This window comes from Toxotes jaculatrix, chromosome 20 (assembly GCF_017976425.1).
Source record: "Toxotes jaculatrix isolate fToxJac2 chromosome 20, fToxJac2.pri, whole genome shotgun sequence".
Taxonomy (NCBI): domain Eukaryota; kingdom Metazoa; phylum Chordata; class Actinopteri; family Toxotidae; genus Toxotes; species Toxotes jaculatrix.
This window is the reverse complement of record NC_054413.1, coordinates 12,239,691-12,259,536: the sequence shown is the minus strand read 5'-3', so window position 1 is coordinate 12,259,536 and position 19,846 is coordinate 12,239,691. Positions and strand designations below refer to the sequence as shown.

The window sequence follows — 19,846 nt, the reverse complement described above, 5'->3', positions numbered from 1 at the left end:
TGTTGTTTCACACATACTATTGTCGATTGTCAACTTTTGCACTTTCCCCTTAACATTAATGTTTTTATTTGATCTTATACTACCTTCTGCGTGGCTGGATTACTAAAGGAGAAAAGTGGGCAACTGCCCTGATGCTCCCAGACCTTTAGAGGGTCTGAAGGTTTCAAGTACTTTTGTTAATTCTATATGCATATCAAGAGCACATTATAAACTGAAATAACAGTCGGCTGTGAGGCAACGGCTGCATCATCACCCAATCCTTTTGTATCAATCTTTTAGAGGAGTCCTGAGTTAAAATCAAGTGTTATTTCTTTAATATATATTGTGCATATATGATGCAATTTACTATATAAGGTTGTGCTTAATCCAAACAAATCAAAGTTATAACCAATTACTAAATAATACACGATTTACAGAGGGTGGGTTATAAGTTATGTTATCCAAATACCTACATGAACTCGTGCTTTTATTGCTGAAAACCCCAAACCGCAAGTGTTGACGTGATTGGCAGGACCTTTACGCGGATGGAGGAGCAAAATAATTGACAATAAAAACATATCGTATGCCTCCGACAAAGTGAAGGCGATTTGTGCAGCAGTTTCAGCCGTCACATTATCAATGATACAGTTTTTTCCCCAAGGCGTCGTTTGAAGCTTTGAAGTCGGTGACAGCTGTTTTGATTCGGAGAAATGGAGCACATCCGTACGCCAAAGGTAGCTAACATTTCTAGCTAATCGCAAATAGATGGGAGACAGTTAGCAGCTTGGCCTTGTCTTTTTTGGGGGTCGGGGTAGGGGGTTGAAATGCTTTAGTGTGTGATGTGTTTGCTAGATATCAGTGTTTATAGACTAAATGTGTGTCGATCATGCTAATAGCTTGATGGCTAGCAGGTGTCGCCAGCGGCTTGAAGGGCTAGACGTGACGAGCATCAATGAGCTGTTTGTTTTTCCCGTCCAGCAGATAGCTAGGCTTCCTAGCTTCCTAGCTATCTGAAATACTAATACTTGCATGCCCTTTTAGTGACTGAGTTAACGTTACACTATCAAGCCAGTCAGTGCATCCGGTGTGATAAAACACCGCAAGGAGAAACTAAGCTATATTCAAGCATAATGGCACATTTATGTTCTGACTGGATACATGATGGTTTTATAAAGTCCTACAGTGATCTCCCACATCTTGGGTGATCACTGTAGGACTGACCTCTTTATACATAGTCTTACTGTTTTATCTAAATCACTTACTGAGGGCCAAACCGAAGTCAAAAGCCCCCAAAGCAAGTAAAAAGTGAAGATTGCAGCAGTACAGGTTTGGCAGAGCATCACTGGAAAAGATACTAAGCAGCTGGTGGTGTCTATGGATTGCATAGCAACATACGGTTAAATGATTTGCAACCAGATATGAAATATGATGACTTTAATTTGGTTTGTTAAATGGTCCAGTGACATTTCATTCCATAAAGTCAAAAATTGTGTATTAAAAGTGCTACAGTTCACCCACTGATGGGGGTCAACAGTCAAATGCAATAAACTGGGATAGAAAAGCAACACAATATACACACAATTACACATATACACTGCAGTATACTTTGTTGAAGTGGCTTTCCTTTAGCATTTACCTCTCAAACTTCTTCTGAATAGGCCTCTGTTGCTCACAAGCTGAGGACACAAGCTAGGCCTATTCTCTTCTTGTGTGTGTGTTTGCAAGGGTGTGTATGTTGAAAGGTGAGCTTTCTTTCAAACATGTTAGGAAGCAGTGTGACCTAATTTTCAAGGCTTCAGGACAATTGGACCTTACAACAAAGTACACGCATTTCTTAGGTAACATAATTGCCGTTGGAATAAGGATGTACCGGGTTCAAGTGGTTATGATTCCATGCAGACTGGGTGTGGCCCCACTGTCTAAATCCTTCTGGTTTTCTTTTCTTTTTTCTTTTTTTGCTTGAATAAAACAGCACAGTAGGGCATTATTGCTACCCTGAAATGGCAAACATGTTTTCACTTTGTTTAAAGAGACTGCTTCTATGTATTGTCGTGAGAGTATTTTGTTGGAGTGGATGCTGCATTTAAAGTACTTGAGATGTTGAGATGTTCTGGTTCTCTTTTTCTCTCTCTCGCTCACTAACTCACTCTTTCACTCACACACACCCTGACTTCCTGTATGTGCCAAGAAGCCTGCCTATGACAGAGCTGTGCCCTGTCCTGCTGGTTGCTGGGAGACAAAGATGGGCTCAACCATTTTGTCATATCTGAGAACAACAGGAAAACGGAAAAAAAGAAGAGGATGTCTGAGTCAACAGGAGAACCTCTTCTTTGATAAATCATGGATTTGGACAGTTAACAGTGACAGCAGCAAACACTCAAAGTTCAAAATTTGCTTTTTTGGCTACTGAGTGAAGGAAATTAGTAACAATCAGTATACTTCGTTTCAGTAAGGGGAATCCTCATTCTAATGCATTTTAGTGCTAAAAAGGGATTTGAGAGGAACTCAACAGTGTACATATTTAATGTGCAGTGTTTTCCGACTGTTCCACAGAATATATGCCTCTTAGGTTGGGACTGATGTTAAGGACTGTGTTATGTATTTAGTAGTATCGTGTAATAGACAATATGCATACACTAATGAAGTATGCTGATTCTGGACTGGAGATTTTCTTTCAAACTTTGCAGTCATGAGTGGGTGTTCTGTGCTCCAGGGGGCACAAAACCTGTTATTTATTACACCTATTGGACCACTACCTCATTCCTGTTTAAAGAAAAAACAAACTTGTGACTCGAGTAAATGTTCTACTGCGAGTAATTGCTGTATGTATGTTTATGTGCATGAATGAGTTGCAGATGGGTGTAATGCAACATAACAAGACTACACATCAGCTGTATAACCAAATGCACTTTGAATAACTGTGAAAATTTAGGATATGAGTTGTGTATGACTTGGATTGGCTAAGTGAAGGTTCCGGACGGTTTATTTATAACAGATGTAACATTATTGAGTGACTACCATCGTTTGGCTTTTTTCTGACATATTCGGAAATCATTTGTGACTCTCATTATAATGGAATTGGCAGCTGATATAGAGGGCCAGGTGGTCAGGATTAGGTGACATGCCAGCTGGAGCTGGTTCCAAGTGCCACTTGCAGTAACTTCATAACAGGTGTCATTCCTGTTAGCAAGATCCGTCTTTCCTCTCTTCAGTATATCCTGTACACAACTTTACACCCAGCATAAGGACTGAACTTCTCATCTGTGTGAGTGTTTTATTTGCAGGTGGAGCAGGTGCGGCTGCTGGATCGCTTCAGCAACAAATCCACAAATGGCACACTGTACCTCACAGCTACACATCTCATCTTTGTGGAGAGCAGCTCTAACTCTAACAACTCAACCTCTGCTGGACAGGAGATCTGGGTGAGTAGTTCTGTTGGTGACTGTATGCTGCCAGTATTACAGGTGTCCCCCACAGTCCCCAGTGTTCACCAAGCACGGAAACATATGGATGTAGCCACCGAGAATGTACCATTGGCATTTCCTTGATGAAAATGTGTGTAAAATACAGAAACAGTTCAATTTCAACACCTCAATTTACAGGGTCAAAGTGTTTTATACCACACAAGTGCAGGCTTTCACTGTAGAGATACTTTTTGTAGCTACTGACCACTTCTCCCTATTCCCCAGAAATTTTACCCACTAGTGCTGAATTGCCAAAAGTCAGCAGGGAGATGGTACAATTTCAAGCATGCAAATTTGTGTGGGTGATTGAGGATGCTCAATCAACAACATGGACCTGTATTTAGCCTTCTGATTAACTTTTGTTAGTCTGCAGTATAATATTTATGCACTCCCACACTGGAAGGACTTGTGCAGTGTAATGTTGCCAGTAGCAAAAATCATTGCTTCTGGCAACTGCATTGCCTTGCTGTCAGGAACACCTTGTTTTTTAAATCTGCTTTCATCTGTTTTTAAGCTCCTGAACATAGACTTACAATATAGATACATACAAAGTACAAGTTTTCAGTGGAGATGAATGATAGATGTTTCAGTTGCAAATGAAAGCTAGAAAATGATTATTCTACAGAAACTTGAGTTTCAGTGTGATGTGGGCGTCACCTAACCGCAGCCACACAAAGAGACATCAGTGTGACCACCACAAGGAAGTCCTTAACATGATGTGTGGTGGATGTGTTGGCAATGTGTTGGGCAAAAGGAGAGAATATGCAAGCCTGTCTGTGGTAAGAGGAAGTAGGGGAGGGGTTCCAAAATCCTCATTATACAGTAGCAAGGTGTCTGGATTAGATTTTTTTTAATGTTACAGTTGCAGCACAATGGCAGTATGTGAACACATGATTTTAATTTCAGTCTCAGAAGATATTGTCATTGATATTATGTATGTGATTTTTGATAGTTATTTCATATGAATGACCCCCTATATGACATTTTTCACACTTGGTTAAACAGGATATTTTGCTATCTGAATATAGACAGTAGCAGTATACCTTCTGTATCCTGTTATGTGATGTAATTTAAAAAACAGTACTCTAGTGTTTAGATTGCTACAGTAGCTGGTCTGCATTGTGGAAGTGTTAACGTGGTATAAAATGCTTTATGCAGCAGACCTGGGGCCATGACCTCCTCTCCACTATCCTTCCTGCTTTATTTGCTGAGAAAAGGGAACATTTTCTTTGTTTTTGGGCTTATTCTGGTGTTGCTTGCAGTTTTGTCTCCTGTTATGTGGTTGTGTGTGTGTAGGTGCCTGTATGCATGTGCTATGTGTAGTATACTGTATGTATCTGCATTTGTGGAGGCAATTTAGAATCAGTCTGGAGGTCAGAATGAGAGATTGTTAGAATTTTGTCAGACTAAGTGTACTTTATAAAATATTAAACAACAAGTTGAGTCACTGTGTGTGTCTCAGCAGCTGGTGAGATCAACTTTTAGATGGTGTGTGTGCGCACACACTCACTTGTAAGTTGCCATGGTTGGAATCCTATATTAAACGATGTTAAAAGCAAACTGCATCCACATCTTTCAACATTATGAATTTTATTTATCCTTCAATCTTATTTACCTCACAGATCAATGTCAGTTTTCTCTACATTAGTCTTGATGACAGCTATGGGTGTGAAGCTCTTTATTAAGTCCTCTTAGTGGTCTTTCCGACCACACAAGTTAGTCATGACATACTTCCTTTTTTATTGTATATACATTACATTTACCTAAGGTGAAAAACAAATCAGCACCTGACTTAAACTACCAATCCACTGAATATAATCACCTCCTTTTTTTCCTCTTTGCTCTGTTTCTCCCTCCCTTCCCTGCAGATTTTGCATCACCATATAGCCTCTGTGGAGAAGCTCTCCCTGACCACCACAGGCTGTCCTCTGGTCATCCAGTGTCGTAACTTCAGGGTAGTTCATTTTGTGGTACAGAGAGAAAGAGACTGCCACGATATCTACAGCTCACTTCTGCGTCTTCTACGGCCTGGTAGGTTTGTGTTGAAATCAGTGTTTCTGCTTGTCCACTCACAGGGATCACTGACCTTCAATATATTTGTTGCTTTCTTGCCCCTTCCTGTTTTTACTCTTTCTACATATAAAATAGAGACAGTGTGTTATACATATCTGTTTGTGTTCTATTGAGGCATCTCTTCTGGTTTTTGGTTTTCTTCTCCTCTGCCCAGTATCCTATGAGGAGCTCTATGCTTTCTCCTACAACCCCAAACAGAATGACCAACAGAGAGAGGAAGGATGGCAGCTCATCGACCTGGGGGCGGAGTTTGAGAGGATGGGCGTCCCCTGCGACCAATGGCAGCTCACAGATGTTAACAGAGACTATAAGGTAGGTAGTTGGCTATACCTTGACTTACCTTGACCTTAACTATAAGTAGAGAGAATTCATCAGAAGAAAGATCTTTTGTCAATTTTTGGTACTTCGTAAGTACAAGCACATAGTCTCTGCAGTGTCAGGATATTTCACAGCCAAGATGTGTCAAGTCATAGTTAATTCTGCAGCAGCTCAAAGTTTTAAGGAATAATACATCTTTTATCAACTTTGCATCTTTCCAAATCAGGACAAAATAGATAAACACCATCGATTATGTCTATGGAAGGACATATTGTCCATGCAAAGGAAGTGACAAAATAAAACTTGTTGAACCTTGGTACCTTCTCTGTGTGCCATAAACTTCACCTGCCACAAAGGAGAACAAAAAGTCCAAACAGTAGTCACATTATTACTAAGCCATAAAGTAATTTCAGTCTGTCGTTATGCCAGCTGCACGTTTTATGCAGTATGTGCTGCATTTTTGACACTGTAAAGCACAAAACTCTTTAGTATGCTTTGTGCAAACACCGTCCAGGCTCTTCAGCTCAAGTGTCAGACAATCATCCAGAAGGCATCAGGCACTCATCCAGAAGAGGGCACTAGAGCTTAACTGTTAGCTCCACTGCTAAATGTGAGCTCCAACTCTATTGTGATAGACAAAGCTTAAAACCGAATTCTGATATTTGTCTCTAAGAAGATTAACTTAGTTTAAAGAAGGGATTGCTCTCAGGAAAGTGCAGTATGTTATCAGCCCTAACCAAAGCGTCACAGACAGATGTCTGTCGATATCTTTTCTGTCACCTGCGTGCAATTACATATGCAGTGTTTGTATGTTGTGTGTCTGATTTTCCAGGTGTGTGAGACATATCCACGGGATCTGTATGTTCCCATCACAGCCAGTAAGCCTATCATCGTGGGGAGTTCCAAGTTCAGAAGCAAAGGACGCTTTCCCGTACTCACATACTTCTACCAGGAGAAAAAGGTAATTTAAAAACTGTAACAATGTAAACACAATAGATCCCACAGTCTGCTTTACAGAGTGGAAAAAATAGTTTTGTATACGCTTATTTTATAAATTTGATTTATTTTTTGTTTTTTTTTGTTTGTTTGTTGCAGTAGTTTATAGAGAGAATATAAAAGGTAAAAAATCATTATGGAAAAAAAAGTTTTTAAACCTTCTAAAAACACAGAAATGTCCACTGGGCAGTATTTAAAAATAAAAAACAAGACTTAAAGCCCACAACACATAATTGTGGGACAACCAAGATATTTGTGATTTTTAAAGTTTATCTATAAGTGAGCTAAAACATAAGGATTTCCCACTAGGTGGCACTAGAGGAAAGGCCATAAGGTTACTGAATTTGAAAGGGTGTAGTCCCAAGATTACATGAATGTACTAAGCAGATTTCATGGGAATGCCCATGTGGGATTATGTGATAATGTGCAAAGTTTGGCCTAGAGTGGTTCTAAAGGAAAACTCATAAGGTGTCCAACATGGAACAACATTGAAAAGATTTGTCTGCCGCATACATGTATGTGCTTAACAAATTTCATGGAAATCTGCTCTTTAGATTTTGATATTTCTTGTGTGCACATGGAAATTCTGACCTTTTATTTGTGTGAGATGAAAGGTCAGAGGGTCACCAAAGTTTATTAGGAATCTCCTTTTGACGCCAACGAAATTTCAGGGAAATCTGTACAGTAGTTATTGCGATATCTTTTTCTGCACAAAACTGTCAGAGGGACTGATGAACAGACACTGACTTCTATTGGGCCCTGCCACGGATTCAAGTTGTGAAATAACATTTTACATCACTGTAACTACATGAAAAACATTGTAATCACCATTAATGGTGCATACTTATTTACATTAATGTATTTTAAAATTGTAAATTTGCTACCTTGCCTGACATAAATACACACCCACGCATGTTTTAATTAATAATTTCCCAGTAGAACAACTTGTTGGTCCTGCTTGCTTTCTATTCTACATAATCCTTTTACGTGTCAGCTTTTCAAAACCTGACTGTTAACAATGGTTTGTTGCGAAATAAACTGTCTGCACTCTGCATTGATTCAGCTTATTTCTGGCACATAGACTTATGTTTTTTTTGTGGAATAGATACAAACACAGCCTATGTAGTGTACCACAAAATGGCTTTGTCATTTTCCATTATCCATTAAGGATTGGGAAGCTGAAACATAATACTAATATTTTATGTCTACAATCCAAACTAAAAAATCAAAATGCCATATAAATTGCTAATGACATTTGAACTTTTTGTCAATTTGATAAAGATCAAATAATTATTTTGAGCTGTAGTTGTTATGGTGAAACATAGAGGGAGGTAATGAATGTGGTGAAATGATCTAGTTTTCATTGATAATGTAGCAGCAGTATTTTGTATTTTTGAACCTGGTCTTGTCCTGATCAGTATACTTTGTTTCCACCCCTGACAGGCAGCAGTGTGTCGATGCAGTCAGCCTCTCTCTGGGTTCAGTGCACGATGCTTAGAGGACGAGAGCATGCTGCAGGCCATTAGCAAAGCCAATCACAACAGCCGATTCGTCTATGTCATGGATACAAGGCCAAAGGTGAGGCGGGGCAGCCAAACAAAGACCTCTGAATAATGTGCTCATGAACAACAGAAGGGTTGTTTGTTGTTTCTTTCATCAAGTTAAAAATCCACATCCTTAAAAGTACTGTATTTATAACTGGGTTCAGTATTACATAAACAATGTGAAAACAGCCAAAAACTTGCATTCGTTTGTTTTTCATATATATTTTTTTTTTCTGCCCTGCAGTTGAATGCACTAGCTAACCGAGCAGCAGGTAAAGGCTATGAGAACGAAGACAACTACTCCAACATCCGCTTCCAGTTTGTTGGTATCGAAAACATCCATGTAATGAGGTCCAGCCTGCAGAAACTGATAGAAGGTTAAACACACATATAAAACTGTCATTGCACTTTGCTTGCATATTATGAAGGGTATTATATAATATTCAAACAAAGCACAATTAGTAAGCGTTCATTTGAAATTACTTTGTGACTTTGTATGTGTTTCAGTGATCGGGACTCGGTCTCTCTCCATGAGTGACTATTTGGTTGGCCTGGAGAACAGTGGCTGGCTCCGGCATATCAAGGCCGTTGTTGATGCAGCTATCTTTCTCGCCAAGGTAAATATTTTCCCTTTCCTTCTCCTTGCTTTTTTGCACATAAACATTGTTATTCAGAATATTCAAGTTTTTCTGAGGACATCATGTGGCATCTCCCTATAAACAAAGTTTAAAGCATGCTGTCATCTACCATCTTTAAATCCTAAGACTTGCTCATCACTAGCCCATCTCCACTAGTCCATAGATATTGACTGTTAAGGACTGTTAAGGACATAGGTCATATCACAATATTTTGCTGTCTGTCTTCCTCTCTTGATCCCAGGCGGTGGCAGTGGAAGGAGCCAGTGTATTGGTTCATTGTTCAGACGGATGGGACAGAACGGCCCAAGTCTGCTCCCTGGGGGCATTGCTCATGGACCCTTACTATCGTACCATCAAGGGCTTCATGGTAACAGCCACAAACACACACACAAAATTGTACTTCTATCTTTGTGAGGACACTCATTGCCCTAATCTTTACCTCACAACTAAATGCTTGAGCCCAGCCCTTACCCTAAGCCTTACTTCTTCTGCTAGATGTTTTTGTCTCCTGCATCATACTTATTTTTCCCTTATATTTGTCTTTAGGTACTGATAGAAAAAGACTGGATCTCCTTTGGTCACAAGTTTGCTGACAGGTGAGGTTTCAACCAGCTCAGCCTAGAGATTTAGTCAGTGTTTGCTGCAGCAAATTCAAGCAGGATTTCATGATTGCATTTGCCCCATAGTTAAAAAAAAAAAAAAAATATATATATATATATATATATATATATATATGTATAGATGTGTGTGTGTGTGAGAGTGTGAGAGCTTTTTTTAGAATCATTTTTGATTGACCATAATGAAAAGCCGAAGTTTGTGATCTCTTATGCAACATTTCAAAACCAGCTTGTCCTCTTCCTTGTTTCTTGAAAGAAAGGATTTGGCGATCGTTGGAGGAAAGTCACAGTTCAGGCAGATGATAAATGGGGCTGCAGATTCTCACAGACATTCCCTTTGGCCCTTTAGCACTTTGGTATTTTTGGCATTTGTGGCATCTTTGGAACCATAAGTTGTTTTCTTCTTGCGGTTCTTCTTTTGTTTTGTATTGTTTTGTTTTGTTTTTGTTTTCTTGCCTCTCGTCCATCAAGATTTTCTTGTAACCACTTGACAAGTTTAAGTCTTTTCCTTCATCAAGCTGTGTGCCCATTTTGCTCTTAATCTGAAACCAGCCTCAGCCTCAGGTTGTACTTAAATACCAAACTGAGTTAGCTCAACTTCTGTTATTTACTTCAGTAAGTCTGGTTTTTAATAGTATTTGGGAATGTTTGTGGAGCTGCCAGTGATATCATATTCAAGAATATTGCAGAGGCTGCATTGCAACCCTTGTGCCTGCTTGCAAAAACCACCATCAGCCTCAGTTCTGCTCAGTCCAGGCTGGAGTGAAACCACTAGATCAGCTGAGCAACTCTGTTGGCCGAACCTTGTTGCCTTTGTGACTGCTGCATCTTAGGGAGTTGTCCCGTGCTGGGAGAGCAACAAGTAGACCAGCATCCACTTAACCATTTCAGGTTCAACAAGAAGGATGATAGTGCTCAGAATTAGTAATAGTAAACCCTGAAAAAAATATTCACTTCCCTAGCGTTCCCCCATTCTTTGGTAATTCTGAATTCCACTGTTCTTTTCATGTCTGCCAAACTAAGTGATCCATTCAGTTCATCGTTCAAAGATCAATTTTGTTTGTCTGTTTGATTCTGTCCTTTTGTTATATTGCCTCATTTATTCATTCATTCATCGAGATTTAGAAATAATAAATATTCCCCATTTATTGCTAAGTCATGGTTCTGGTCTTCTCCTCTACAGTTTTTTATTGCAGATATGTGCCCATTCCCTATATTTGAAATGTTTTCAAAAATAAATGTTTAAAAAGTAAATCCTTTTTGATACAGAGGTGTTGCATTCTTTATGTTCTAAATCACCCTATAAAATGTTAATCTCAATAGGAGATGTAGCCTTTTTACTTAACATGCATCCTGCTGATGGGGGCCAATTGTTTTGCCCTTGCCCCTCATATAGAGTCCACCACTTCTACATGCATACTACATATGTACTATTTATGCAGCTTAGTTGTTTATGTGGTAGCTGTTATGTGACTGTTATTGTGTATTTTAATTGTGTATCTGTGTAGGTGTGACCAGCTGGATGGGGATCCAAAGGAGGTGTCTCCTATCTTCACTCAGTTCCTGGAGTGTGTCTGGCAGCTGACGGAGCAGTTCCCACAGGTGTGTGGAAGTGTGTGAACTACATGACTTGTGTATTGTATTTCCACAGATCTACAGTATGTGCCTCACATGCAGCGTGGTATGCTTTCTTATATTTATTTAACGGTAACCCTCTCCATAGGCATTTGAGTTCAGTGAGTGGTTCCTGCTGCAGATCCATGAACACGTCCACTCCTGTCAATATGGAAACTTCCTTGGCAACAATCAGAGACAGAGAGAGGAGTTACAGTGAGTCCAACACACACTCTCTGCACCGCCTCGCCTCTGTTGGCTACAGAGATGACAACTCTGAAACATAATCATCATTTCTAAAAGGAAAAAAACAAGTGCTTTCTTACTGTTCCAGGTCACATAACTGCTTTTTGCAACCTTACAACCTTTTAACTTTAACCTTTAAGGAGATGAAGGACTTTAGTCATCTGAGGTCTAGATCTTAGGTTATCAGAGAAACAAGCTGAGCAAACAGCCCTTCTTGTGTCTGCCCAAGAGCACCAAAGAAACACTGATTTTTAATAAGAAACTGATTTATTCAGTGTATTTACCTGTTTTATTCACCCGGCCAAGTGAAAGAGACCTCTGCAAATAATTCTGCTCTCAGTAAAACATCCTACATAATGAATACTGAAGGAATCCTAACCTAAAAATAAAGCATTGAAACGACCACTGTTTTCATCCAACTGGACATTGTACACACTAGTGGTAAACCCTGGACAAATACTCCATATTTCCATATTACAGAGCAGCTTCGATAACAAAAACCTAAGTAAATTCAGATATGTGTCTTAATATTCAATCACTTACGTTGACTATGTTTCTGTTACCTATGCTGGAAGCATGAATATGTCATATTTCTCTTCAACTACTGCTTTGTGTTCAAGGCTCAGAGAGCGGACGCACTCACTGTGGGCATTTCTAATGAGCGAAAAACAGAACTACTTGAATCCATTCTACAGCCCTGCATACTCTGAGGCACACCCTGTGTTGGAGCCTTCCACCCTGCCATATCATTTCAAGTAAGTACAGCCTTCCTCACCTTCCTCCTGTTTGTCCCATATATGTAGTGCTTAACTTGAATTATTCATATAATTATATAAGGAATCAACGTGTTTGTGTGGACCTGTGTTTCCAAGGTTCTGGAGGAACATGTACCACCAGTTTGATCGGTCCATGCACCCACGTCAATCCATCCTTAAAACTGTTCTGACTCTGAGAGAGAACAGCCGCAAGGCAGAGAGCACGTTGCAAGCACTGGAGACTGTGAGTCGGCACATAAATTTTATCTATGAGACCCATATGTTGAAGTTAAGACATTTTTATTTTATATTTTCAGTGTTAACCAGTTTTGTTGTTTCTTTGATTTTTTTATTTAATAAAATCCTCAGAAAAAAAGAGCTGCCATGCTTGCGTTTTTGTTTTTTTTTTCTTGCTTTTTTTTTTGTCAACGTCATCATCCCAAGATCATGCGTTCATTTTTTCTTGTAATGCTAGGGAAACAATTGGCAGAGTCACACATGATCAACAAGATAATTATCTTATCGTAGTCTTGAGATAAAATAATTGCAAGCATCTGATTTCAGTTACCATACTTGACGTTTACGTTTCAAGAAACGTTTTTAGTTCATTCACATAAAATGTCCTCCAGTACCATCACAAAATTTACATTAAATATTGAAACATTTAAAATATTTAAACTGATAATATTCACCTCAAATATGCTGTGATATTCGTAGCATGTAGTATTTTATACACTGCAGTGTTCTTTCACTTCAGAACACTTACAATTTCTGGATAAAACATCCTTTCGTTATCCTGTTCTTCCGTCTCTGTCCAGAGGCTCCAACAGCTCGGTATGACCCCTGTTACAACCTTTGAACTGCCTGCGCCGCCCCCCACCAGAGATCAGCGATCCAACTCTAACTCTCTCCCGCCACGTCCCGACTCCCTCATTCTGGGGGCACCCATCAACCACAAAGAAGTGCAGCGGCGGGTGGAGGAGGAGAATGAGCAAGAGGAGGTGGGCGAGGAGGCATCGGAGAGCACCGACACGGAGCGGACGGTAGAGGGCAGCAGTGGCACCGAGAGCAGGAAGCAGAGCTATGGCGAGCTGGAAGGGACATACAACAAGGATCTGGCCAAAGAAGAGCCAGCTGTTGTCAGTCTGGAGTTCGGAGTGGCACGCATGACTTTCTGAGACCAAATAGTGGTATTCTGGGATACTTAGGGGACAGGTGTGACTCAGAGCTTACTGAAAGTGTGTGCATGTCAAGGGGAAGCTGTCGTTCTGTATGCGATTACGTGCTGATTACGCAGTGGTCCTGAATGGGCCGAGTGGATGAAGTTGTATGTCTGTATAGTCTCTAAATCTCTATGGAAAGCCTCATTATTATGTCATATATCACACCTATAAGAAAAAAATGTTTGTTTTTTTTAATGAATGTTGAAACGCACTATAGGGAGGTAATGAATAGAAAAAGAGAATAAATTCATCCAAAAAAATGGTGGTTCTTCCAGTTTGTTTCTAATTCATTTTTGAAAATAAATGAACCTGATAGTGCAAGCAAATGGTCACATTTCTCAATATGAAAACCTGCACAAAATCTAATTTTTTTTTGGCACCACACATTTTTCATCTCATCCAAAGGCTTGAATCCAAAGTAATCCGAATGTTGCGTATGACTTAGGCTGATTTGGCTCTGATTGGACAGGCTGAAAAAAAAATAAAACATCACATTCTACATCATTAAAGATAATCTACCACTGTAAGTTACCAAAATTTGCCAAAATTTGGCAACTATGCCACTAACTATCTGACTAAATATAAAGTTAGATTTGTTTTTCTAAGTAGTCAGCAGTTGTTTCACTTATTTAACTATTAACGTGACAACGGACCAGGGACAGCTGTCAACTGTCGTCTTAATTGATCGTTTAATCCTATTTCACCTCTCACATTGATCAGATAATCTGACTTCCTAACGCACATTGATCGCAAAATCCTGTTGGTCTTGTCTGTCTGCCATGTCCGTGACTTACGATTTATGACAGCTGACCGTGAACACGGGGTCACTGTCACACATACACTGAGAATAGGTTCAAAGTTCTCAGTAAGGACAATGTGTTTGTTTTTCTAAGTATTGTCAAATGCAAAACATGATTGCTAATACATGCTTTTTCTTTAATATTCTTTTAGGTGTTCTGAGGATCATCTAAAATGCCAACGCTGGATGCTGAGATACTTTTGGGATAAGTACATCAAGATAAAATTATTATTAATGTAGAAATGCCCTGTCTTGGAACAAGAGTTTATTATACACCCTTATTTTAACTGGGCTATGTTTACTGCCCTGGGGATGTAGCATGTGAAATTTAGGCCACAAGTTCACATTTATTTTTGAGCCAGACTGCTTGTTTTGGGCCAGAGACCATAATAATTCTGTATTAATTCCAGACTAAGGTTGTAAGTTCACTTCATACCAGAGCTCAGAAAGGATTTGATCTTCACTGGATTTGATTTACTGTACAAGCAAATATTTTCTTCAATCAAGTCGCCACAGGAGGGCAAGATGGAGGGTAATGTTAGGGAAAGCAGTTTATGTGGGGTGCGTGTTTCTTTGCTATGCAAATTCATGACTATGTACGTCTCTCTTGTTTGTACGTTGCTTTACATGCCACTCAAGGCAACTCTGTTGACTCTGCTGTGCTTTATCCAGCCTGTGTGTGTATTAAATACTTAACGGAATTTGTGCTTAGAGCTTTGGCAGTGAACTTCCACCCTGAACACCACTCTTCGCCCTTTTTCACATACTGTAGAAACAAATGAAGTTTTGTACTTACACACACGAACACATTCACACAGCCACAAACTGATCACTGGTCTCAATTTAAATTCCTATCTTACAGTGTAAAGGTTAATTTCATAATGTTGCTTGAATATGTGTTCATTTGTATAACATTAATAGAGTCATTCAAAGTACACTTTGCAACATCAAAGCATTATTTACTGTAGGATATTCTGGAGTATGTGACACTGTGTCACAGCTCTGAGTTAAGGCTCTCTTCCTGTAGCCTACTTGTGCGTGTTATCTCACATTAAACATTGAGAAGTCTCTTCCAGAGACAAGATGCCGAGGGCTCTCCCAGGGTTCTGAATCATTCAGATGTGTACTGCACGCTATGCTGGTAGAACACCCCTGACGACAAGGAGGGAACACTGGACTTACACTCAACCTAAGCACATCCAGTGCTCATGTAGAACATCCATAGGTACACATAAGTATGCATACTATACACACACACACACACACAGATGTTGTACATGCAGGTTGTAGGTGTCCATGTGTGTGGGTTTGTCTTGTAAAAAAAGGTTTGTGTGGGTCTCTCTTTCCCTAGGCAATCTGACTAAAATCCCCTACCTGCTCATAATTCACTCATTTTCCCTGACATCAGTGTAAACTGTTCGACGATTATACCGATCTTGAGGTGGATTTCCAGTCAAGACATGATGATTGCTATTTATAATCAGGGCCTCTCAATTCTGGAAGTTCCTGTCCGACGTGCTGAGCCTTGCAGAACAAGTGACATGTTTTAAATCACTTCTTGAAGCATATCTTTTCAAAAAAAAAGCCTTTTCCTAAGTCATCATTCCAATATTTGTTATATTTATATATATATTTGACCATTCACCATTTTATTGTAATTTGTTTTAGTATTTATTTTTATTGTTGTCATTCTCTGTACTTTTAATAGCCTGATTCTAGCTCATTGCTCTAATTTTTTTTTTTGCCTGGATTTTGCTATGTAAAGCACTTTGTAACTTTGTTTTTGAAAAGTGCTTTATAAATAAACTTATTATTATTATTATTATTGGTTTGACTCCCCTCTACATACTGGCCCCAATGAGTCCTCATACATAAAACTAGGACCCTGAAACTGACTGAACGACTTGTTTTGGAAAATTTGGTACTGAAAATATTTCATTGGATGAATAAATAAGGAAATTATTCTGATTATCGTTATTATTAAGTTTGTATAATTTCTTTTTATGGACATGGGTGAGGGTTCTAAGTTGTACACGAAAAAGGTTGAAAAATACTCACAGAATGATGGAATGGAATGTAAAAAGGTTTGGAGAGAATGTGCTCCGGCAGCTTAACAACAGGTGGTACCACTCCTTGTTGATTACTAATGTGACACTGTAGCACTGTACATGTACACACGCAAACGTGTGCTTAGTTTAATCTGTAGCTGGAAGACAATGGTGAAGAATGTGTGTGTGTGTGTGTGTGTGTGTGTGTGTGTGTGTGTGTGTGTGTATGTGTATGTGTACATCTATCTTTGTGAGGACCAAAAAAAGCATAGACCAGGGGTGTCCAAACTGTTCCACAGAGGGCCGTGTGGCTGCAGGTTTTTGTTCCAACCAATGAAGAGCACACAGTTTGACCAATCAACTGTCTGAAGACTGAGATCAGTTGATTAAATGAGTTAAGTCTGGTGTGCTGCTGCTTGGTTGGAACAAAAACCTGCAGCCACACGGCCCTTTGTGGAACAGTTTTGACACCCCTGGCATAGACCTTAAGGAGTAAGGACATTTTGGGAAAGTGAGGGTAAGGGGCTAGGGATTGCATTATGTAAATGAGCGTTCTCACAGAGATATAAATACAAGTGTGTGTGCGTGTGTAAAATTCTGAATCTTTTCAAAGGCAAGAACAATCCAGTCAATTACTACATTTTACTTTCAGTTCCATTTCTGCCAACATCATGATGTGGTTGAGTATCATGATGATTCACCCATCCATGATTTATGCTCTTCTGGCATTGTTGTACAGGTCATTCTCTCTCTCTACCTCTCTCTTGCTCTCTCTCTGTCCCTAATCCTATCGCATATCCTTGTTTTACTATTTCCACAGGGACCCCGTCATTGACATAATACATTCCCTAGCTCCTATCTCTAAGCTAAACCTAATTCTAAGCTGAACCCTAAAAACAAATCCTAACCAGCTCTTGTAGTTTTTGGGACTTTTTTAGTTGAGTTTCTTTTTCCTGGCCCTGGACCTCCAGCCAGTGAGTTTGAGTAAAAAATTATTATTAACTATTAATTCACTTATCTGCCTGTCCTGGGATTTATGCATTTGGGTCATCTCCCCTAGTCTTCTTGACTACAGCCGTGAATCGTAACACCCATTTAAATTTGTGGTGTCCAGCATTTTGGTCCCCCACAAAGATTGAGTATAGTGGGCTCCACGAATATAGTAAAACATGCCCACAAACACACAATTAAATCTGATTAAAGGCTAAACCAGCACAGTAAATAGGTTGAAACTTCAAACATGTTGCTCTTTTGGCTACACTCTTGATGGTAGATTCATAGCAGGTGTTTTTCCATCATCTGCCAAAGACAAAAAAAGCACCAGCTGATATTACTGATTAGGGTGTAGTATTTTAGTGTTGATTAGCCCAGATGCAATGTTCAGACTATTGAATTTGTCGTGCAAACATCTTTGTCTCATTAACTTTGTGCAACTTTTTGTCTGGAGGAGCAGTTTGTGTTTATAGTGGCTGGTTTTCAGTATTTATCTTGAGATTTTCAGATTGCACTTAGACTAAAATATAATAAAATAATAATATAATGGTTTTGCTGTGGTTGGTTGGAGCCATTTTTAAATAGACTTAAGTGGACTGAACAAAGAACAAGATTGTTGTTGTTAAGACTCATATTTACTATTGGTCCCTCTGGCTATCTCATGACAGCCAGATAATTAATGTTGGATGATAAAGGAACATGCTTTCATAAATTGAGACAATTATATCATGATCAGGAGACAGAGGAATAATTAGACAAGGCTTCACAGGAGGAGCAGCTACAGTATGGCCACTCTCAGCAGAGAGGAAAGAACACACAAGTGCAGAAATTATTTGCATCTCTTTTGCATGGAAGGGGCTGTGAATTGTTTATCTAAATTGCAAAGAAGATGTATACAGAGAAACAAATTACAAATAACAAAGGGTTTTCTCCAGTCCTCCAACAAGAGAATTGAGCACAAAAACTCATTGGTTAGGTTTAGAGAAACATCATAATGGATGGGGTTAAAATAAATACTTCTTTAAGGTTAGGCAACTGTCATTATCATGGTTACTATAATATACATTCATTTAAGGTTGAGGAGAAATAAAATTCTGTGTTGACTGTTGGTTTCACACAGGAAATTAACAGCAGTCTTGTATGAAATTATTGTGTTTTGTCAACCCCTCCATCCACCCCAGCCTTCTGCTATTGCTTTGCTGCCATATATACTATGTCACCTAACTTCCTCCTTTCATCTCATTATAATTACTACAGCCCCCTCAGGTCACCTAACAGTAAAACATAACTATGGATTGTAATTAGCTGCTTTCAGAGCTGGGTTTTTTGCAGCCCCATTTTTCAGTTTTAAGGCCCTCATATTTGCAAGATCTTTGATATTCAAGTTTTGTGTGCTCAGCATCTTATCACCTTATCAAATAACTCATGCTTCCGTCTGTTCATCCTTTCAAAATGTCCTTTAACTGTCCCACTTAGTGCCAGACTTCACTCAAGGGGCTGAAATGGCAACCCTATTTAGACAGATGGGGGGTGGAGGGGGCGGGGGTTGTGAGTGCATAAAGATAATAGGGTGTGTGCTTCTTCAATAGCATGTGTGCATTGTCTGTCTTCTCTTTCACAATGGAAAGATACAGAAATGAATCATTGGGGTTGTGAAGAAAGCACGACTTGCATTTTACAAACACAAACCTGACTAAATCTACCCAGAAATATCCACAGTTCTTGTTGCATAGGGGGGTGCTGTCTTCATTTTTTTTATAGTTACCGCAAAAAGGCAAAGGTCAAAGCTGTCTTTTTTTGTCGTTGTTGTTGTTTTTTTTTTTTTTAATCATAGTATCATCTTTTAAACTCTGTTGCTTTCCTACTAAAATCAACCAAACCAATATGCCTGATTTATGATGGTCTGTGGAATATATAAATATAGCATGCTGGTAATAATGCTTTTATTGATGCCGGAGTGCTTTAAATAGCATAGCAATGTGCATGTCCACCCTAAGAACTCAGCAAAATCCTTTGTCTCATCATGTGATAACTGAACCCACTCATCAGTCCACCAGCCATCTGCTGCTCGGTGTCAGCTTGGTCCATCCAATAGCCGGCTGACTCGCTATCGTGTCTGTGGGGCATTTTGCCTGAGAATCTGATGCACCTGAAAACCCACACGTTGGGTGACTGACTGTCTGGTAAGCAGACTGGCTGAGTGGACTGACTTCTGGGCTGAGCAGACAGATTATCTTTCATATTGGGGGAGAGCATGAGGAAGATATGCTTCAGCGCTTCGCTCTGGGGAAGCCCTCAAAATGTGTTTGTGTGGGTGTGAGCTCGTCTGTGGATGTGTGGGTGTGTGTGTGTTGCCTTGGGCGGATGAATGCAGACATTGTTTGATAGCAGTGGGCTGGAAGAGGAGAGCCTGTGCCCACAACGACTCATGAGGAGGAGGAGTAGGAGAGAGAAAAGGAGTAGGGGAGGAGAGGAAGGAGGGGAGAGGAGGTTTGTAAGTGGGTCGGGGTATCAGTGAAATTCATGGGGGGTTGGGAGG

At 39.6% G+C, this 19,846-nt stretch overlaps 1 protein-coding gene across 1 annotated transcript; it reads left to right on the top strand.

Annotated features, from left to right (window-relative positions):
• The first annotated feature begins 506 nt into the window (after nucleotides 1-506).
• mtmr6 (myotubularin related protein 6) lies at nucleotides 507-16,013 on the top strand. The gene is made up of 15 exons (XM_041066355.1): nucleotides 507-713; nucleotides 3,264-3,401; nucleotides 5,312-5,474; nucleotides 5,671-5,828; nucleotides 6,667-6,795; nucleotides 8,274-8,408; nucleotides 8,619-8,751; nucleotides 8,882-8,991; nucleotides 9,254-9,379; nucleotides 9,559-9,608; nucleotides 11,138-11,231; nucleotides 11,353-11,459; nucleotides 12,110-12,244; nucleotides 12,362-12,488; nucleotides 13,063-16,013. The coding sequence occupies exons 1-15, from the start codon at nucleotides 690-692 to the stop codon at nucleotides 13,420-13,422; spliced, it is 1,989 nt and encodes a 662-aa protein (XP_040922289.1). The 5' UTR covers nucleotides 507-689; the 3' UTR covers nucleotides 13,423-16,013.
• The last annotated feature ends 3,833 nt before the right edge of the window (nucleotides 16,014-19,846 follow it).

Excerpts from the sequence above, each read along its gene's own strand:
- mtmr6 (XM_041066355.1), top strand. The coding sequence starts at position 690 with ATGGAGCACATCCGTACGCCAAAG. Across the intron at positions 5,475-5,670 it reads TCTGCGTCTTCTACGGCCTG|TATCCTATGAGGAGCTCTAT; the intron begins GTAGGTTTGTGT and ends TCCTCTGCCCAG. Across the intron at positions 11,460-12,109 it reads AGACAGAGAGAGGAGTTACA|GCTCAGAGAGCGGACGCACT; the intron begins GTGAGTCCAACA and ends TTTGTGTTCAAG.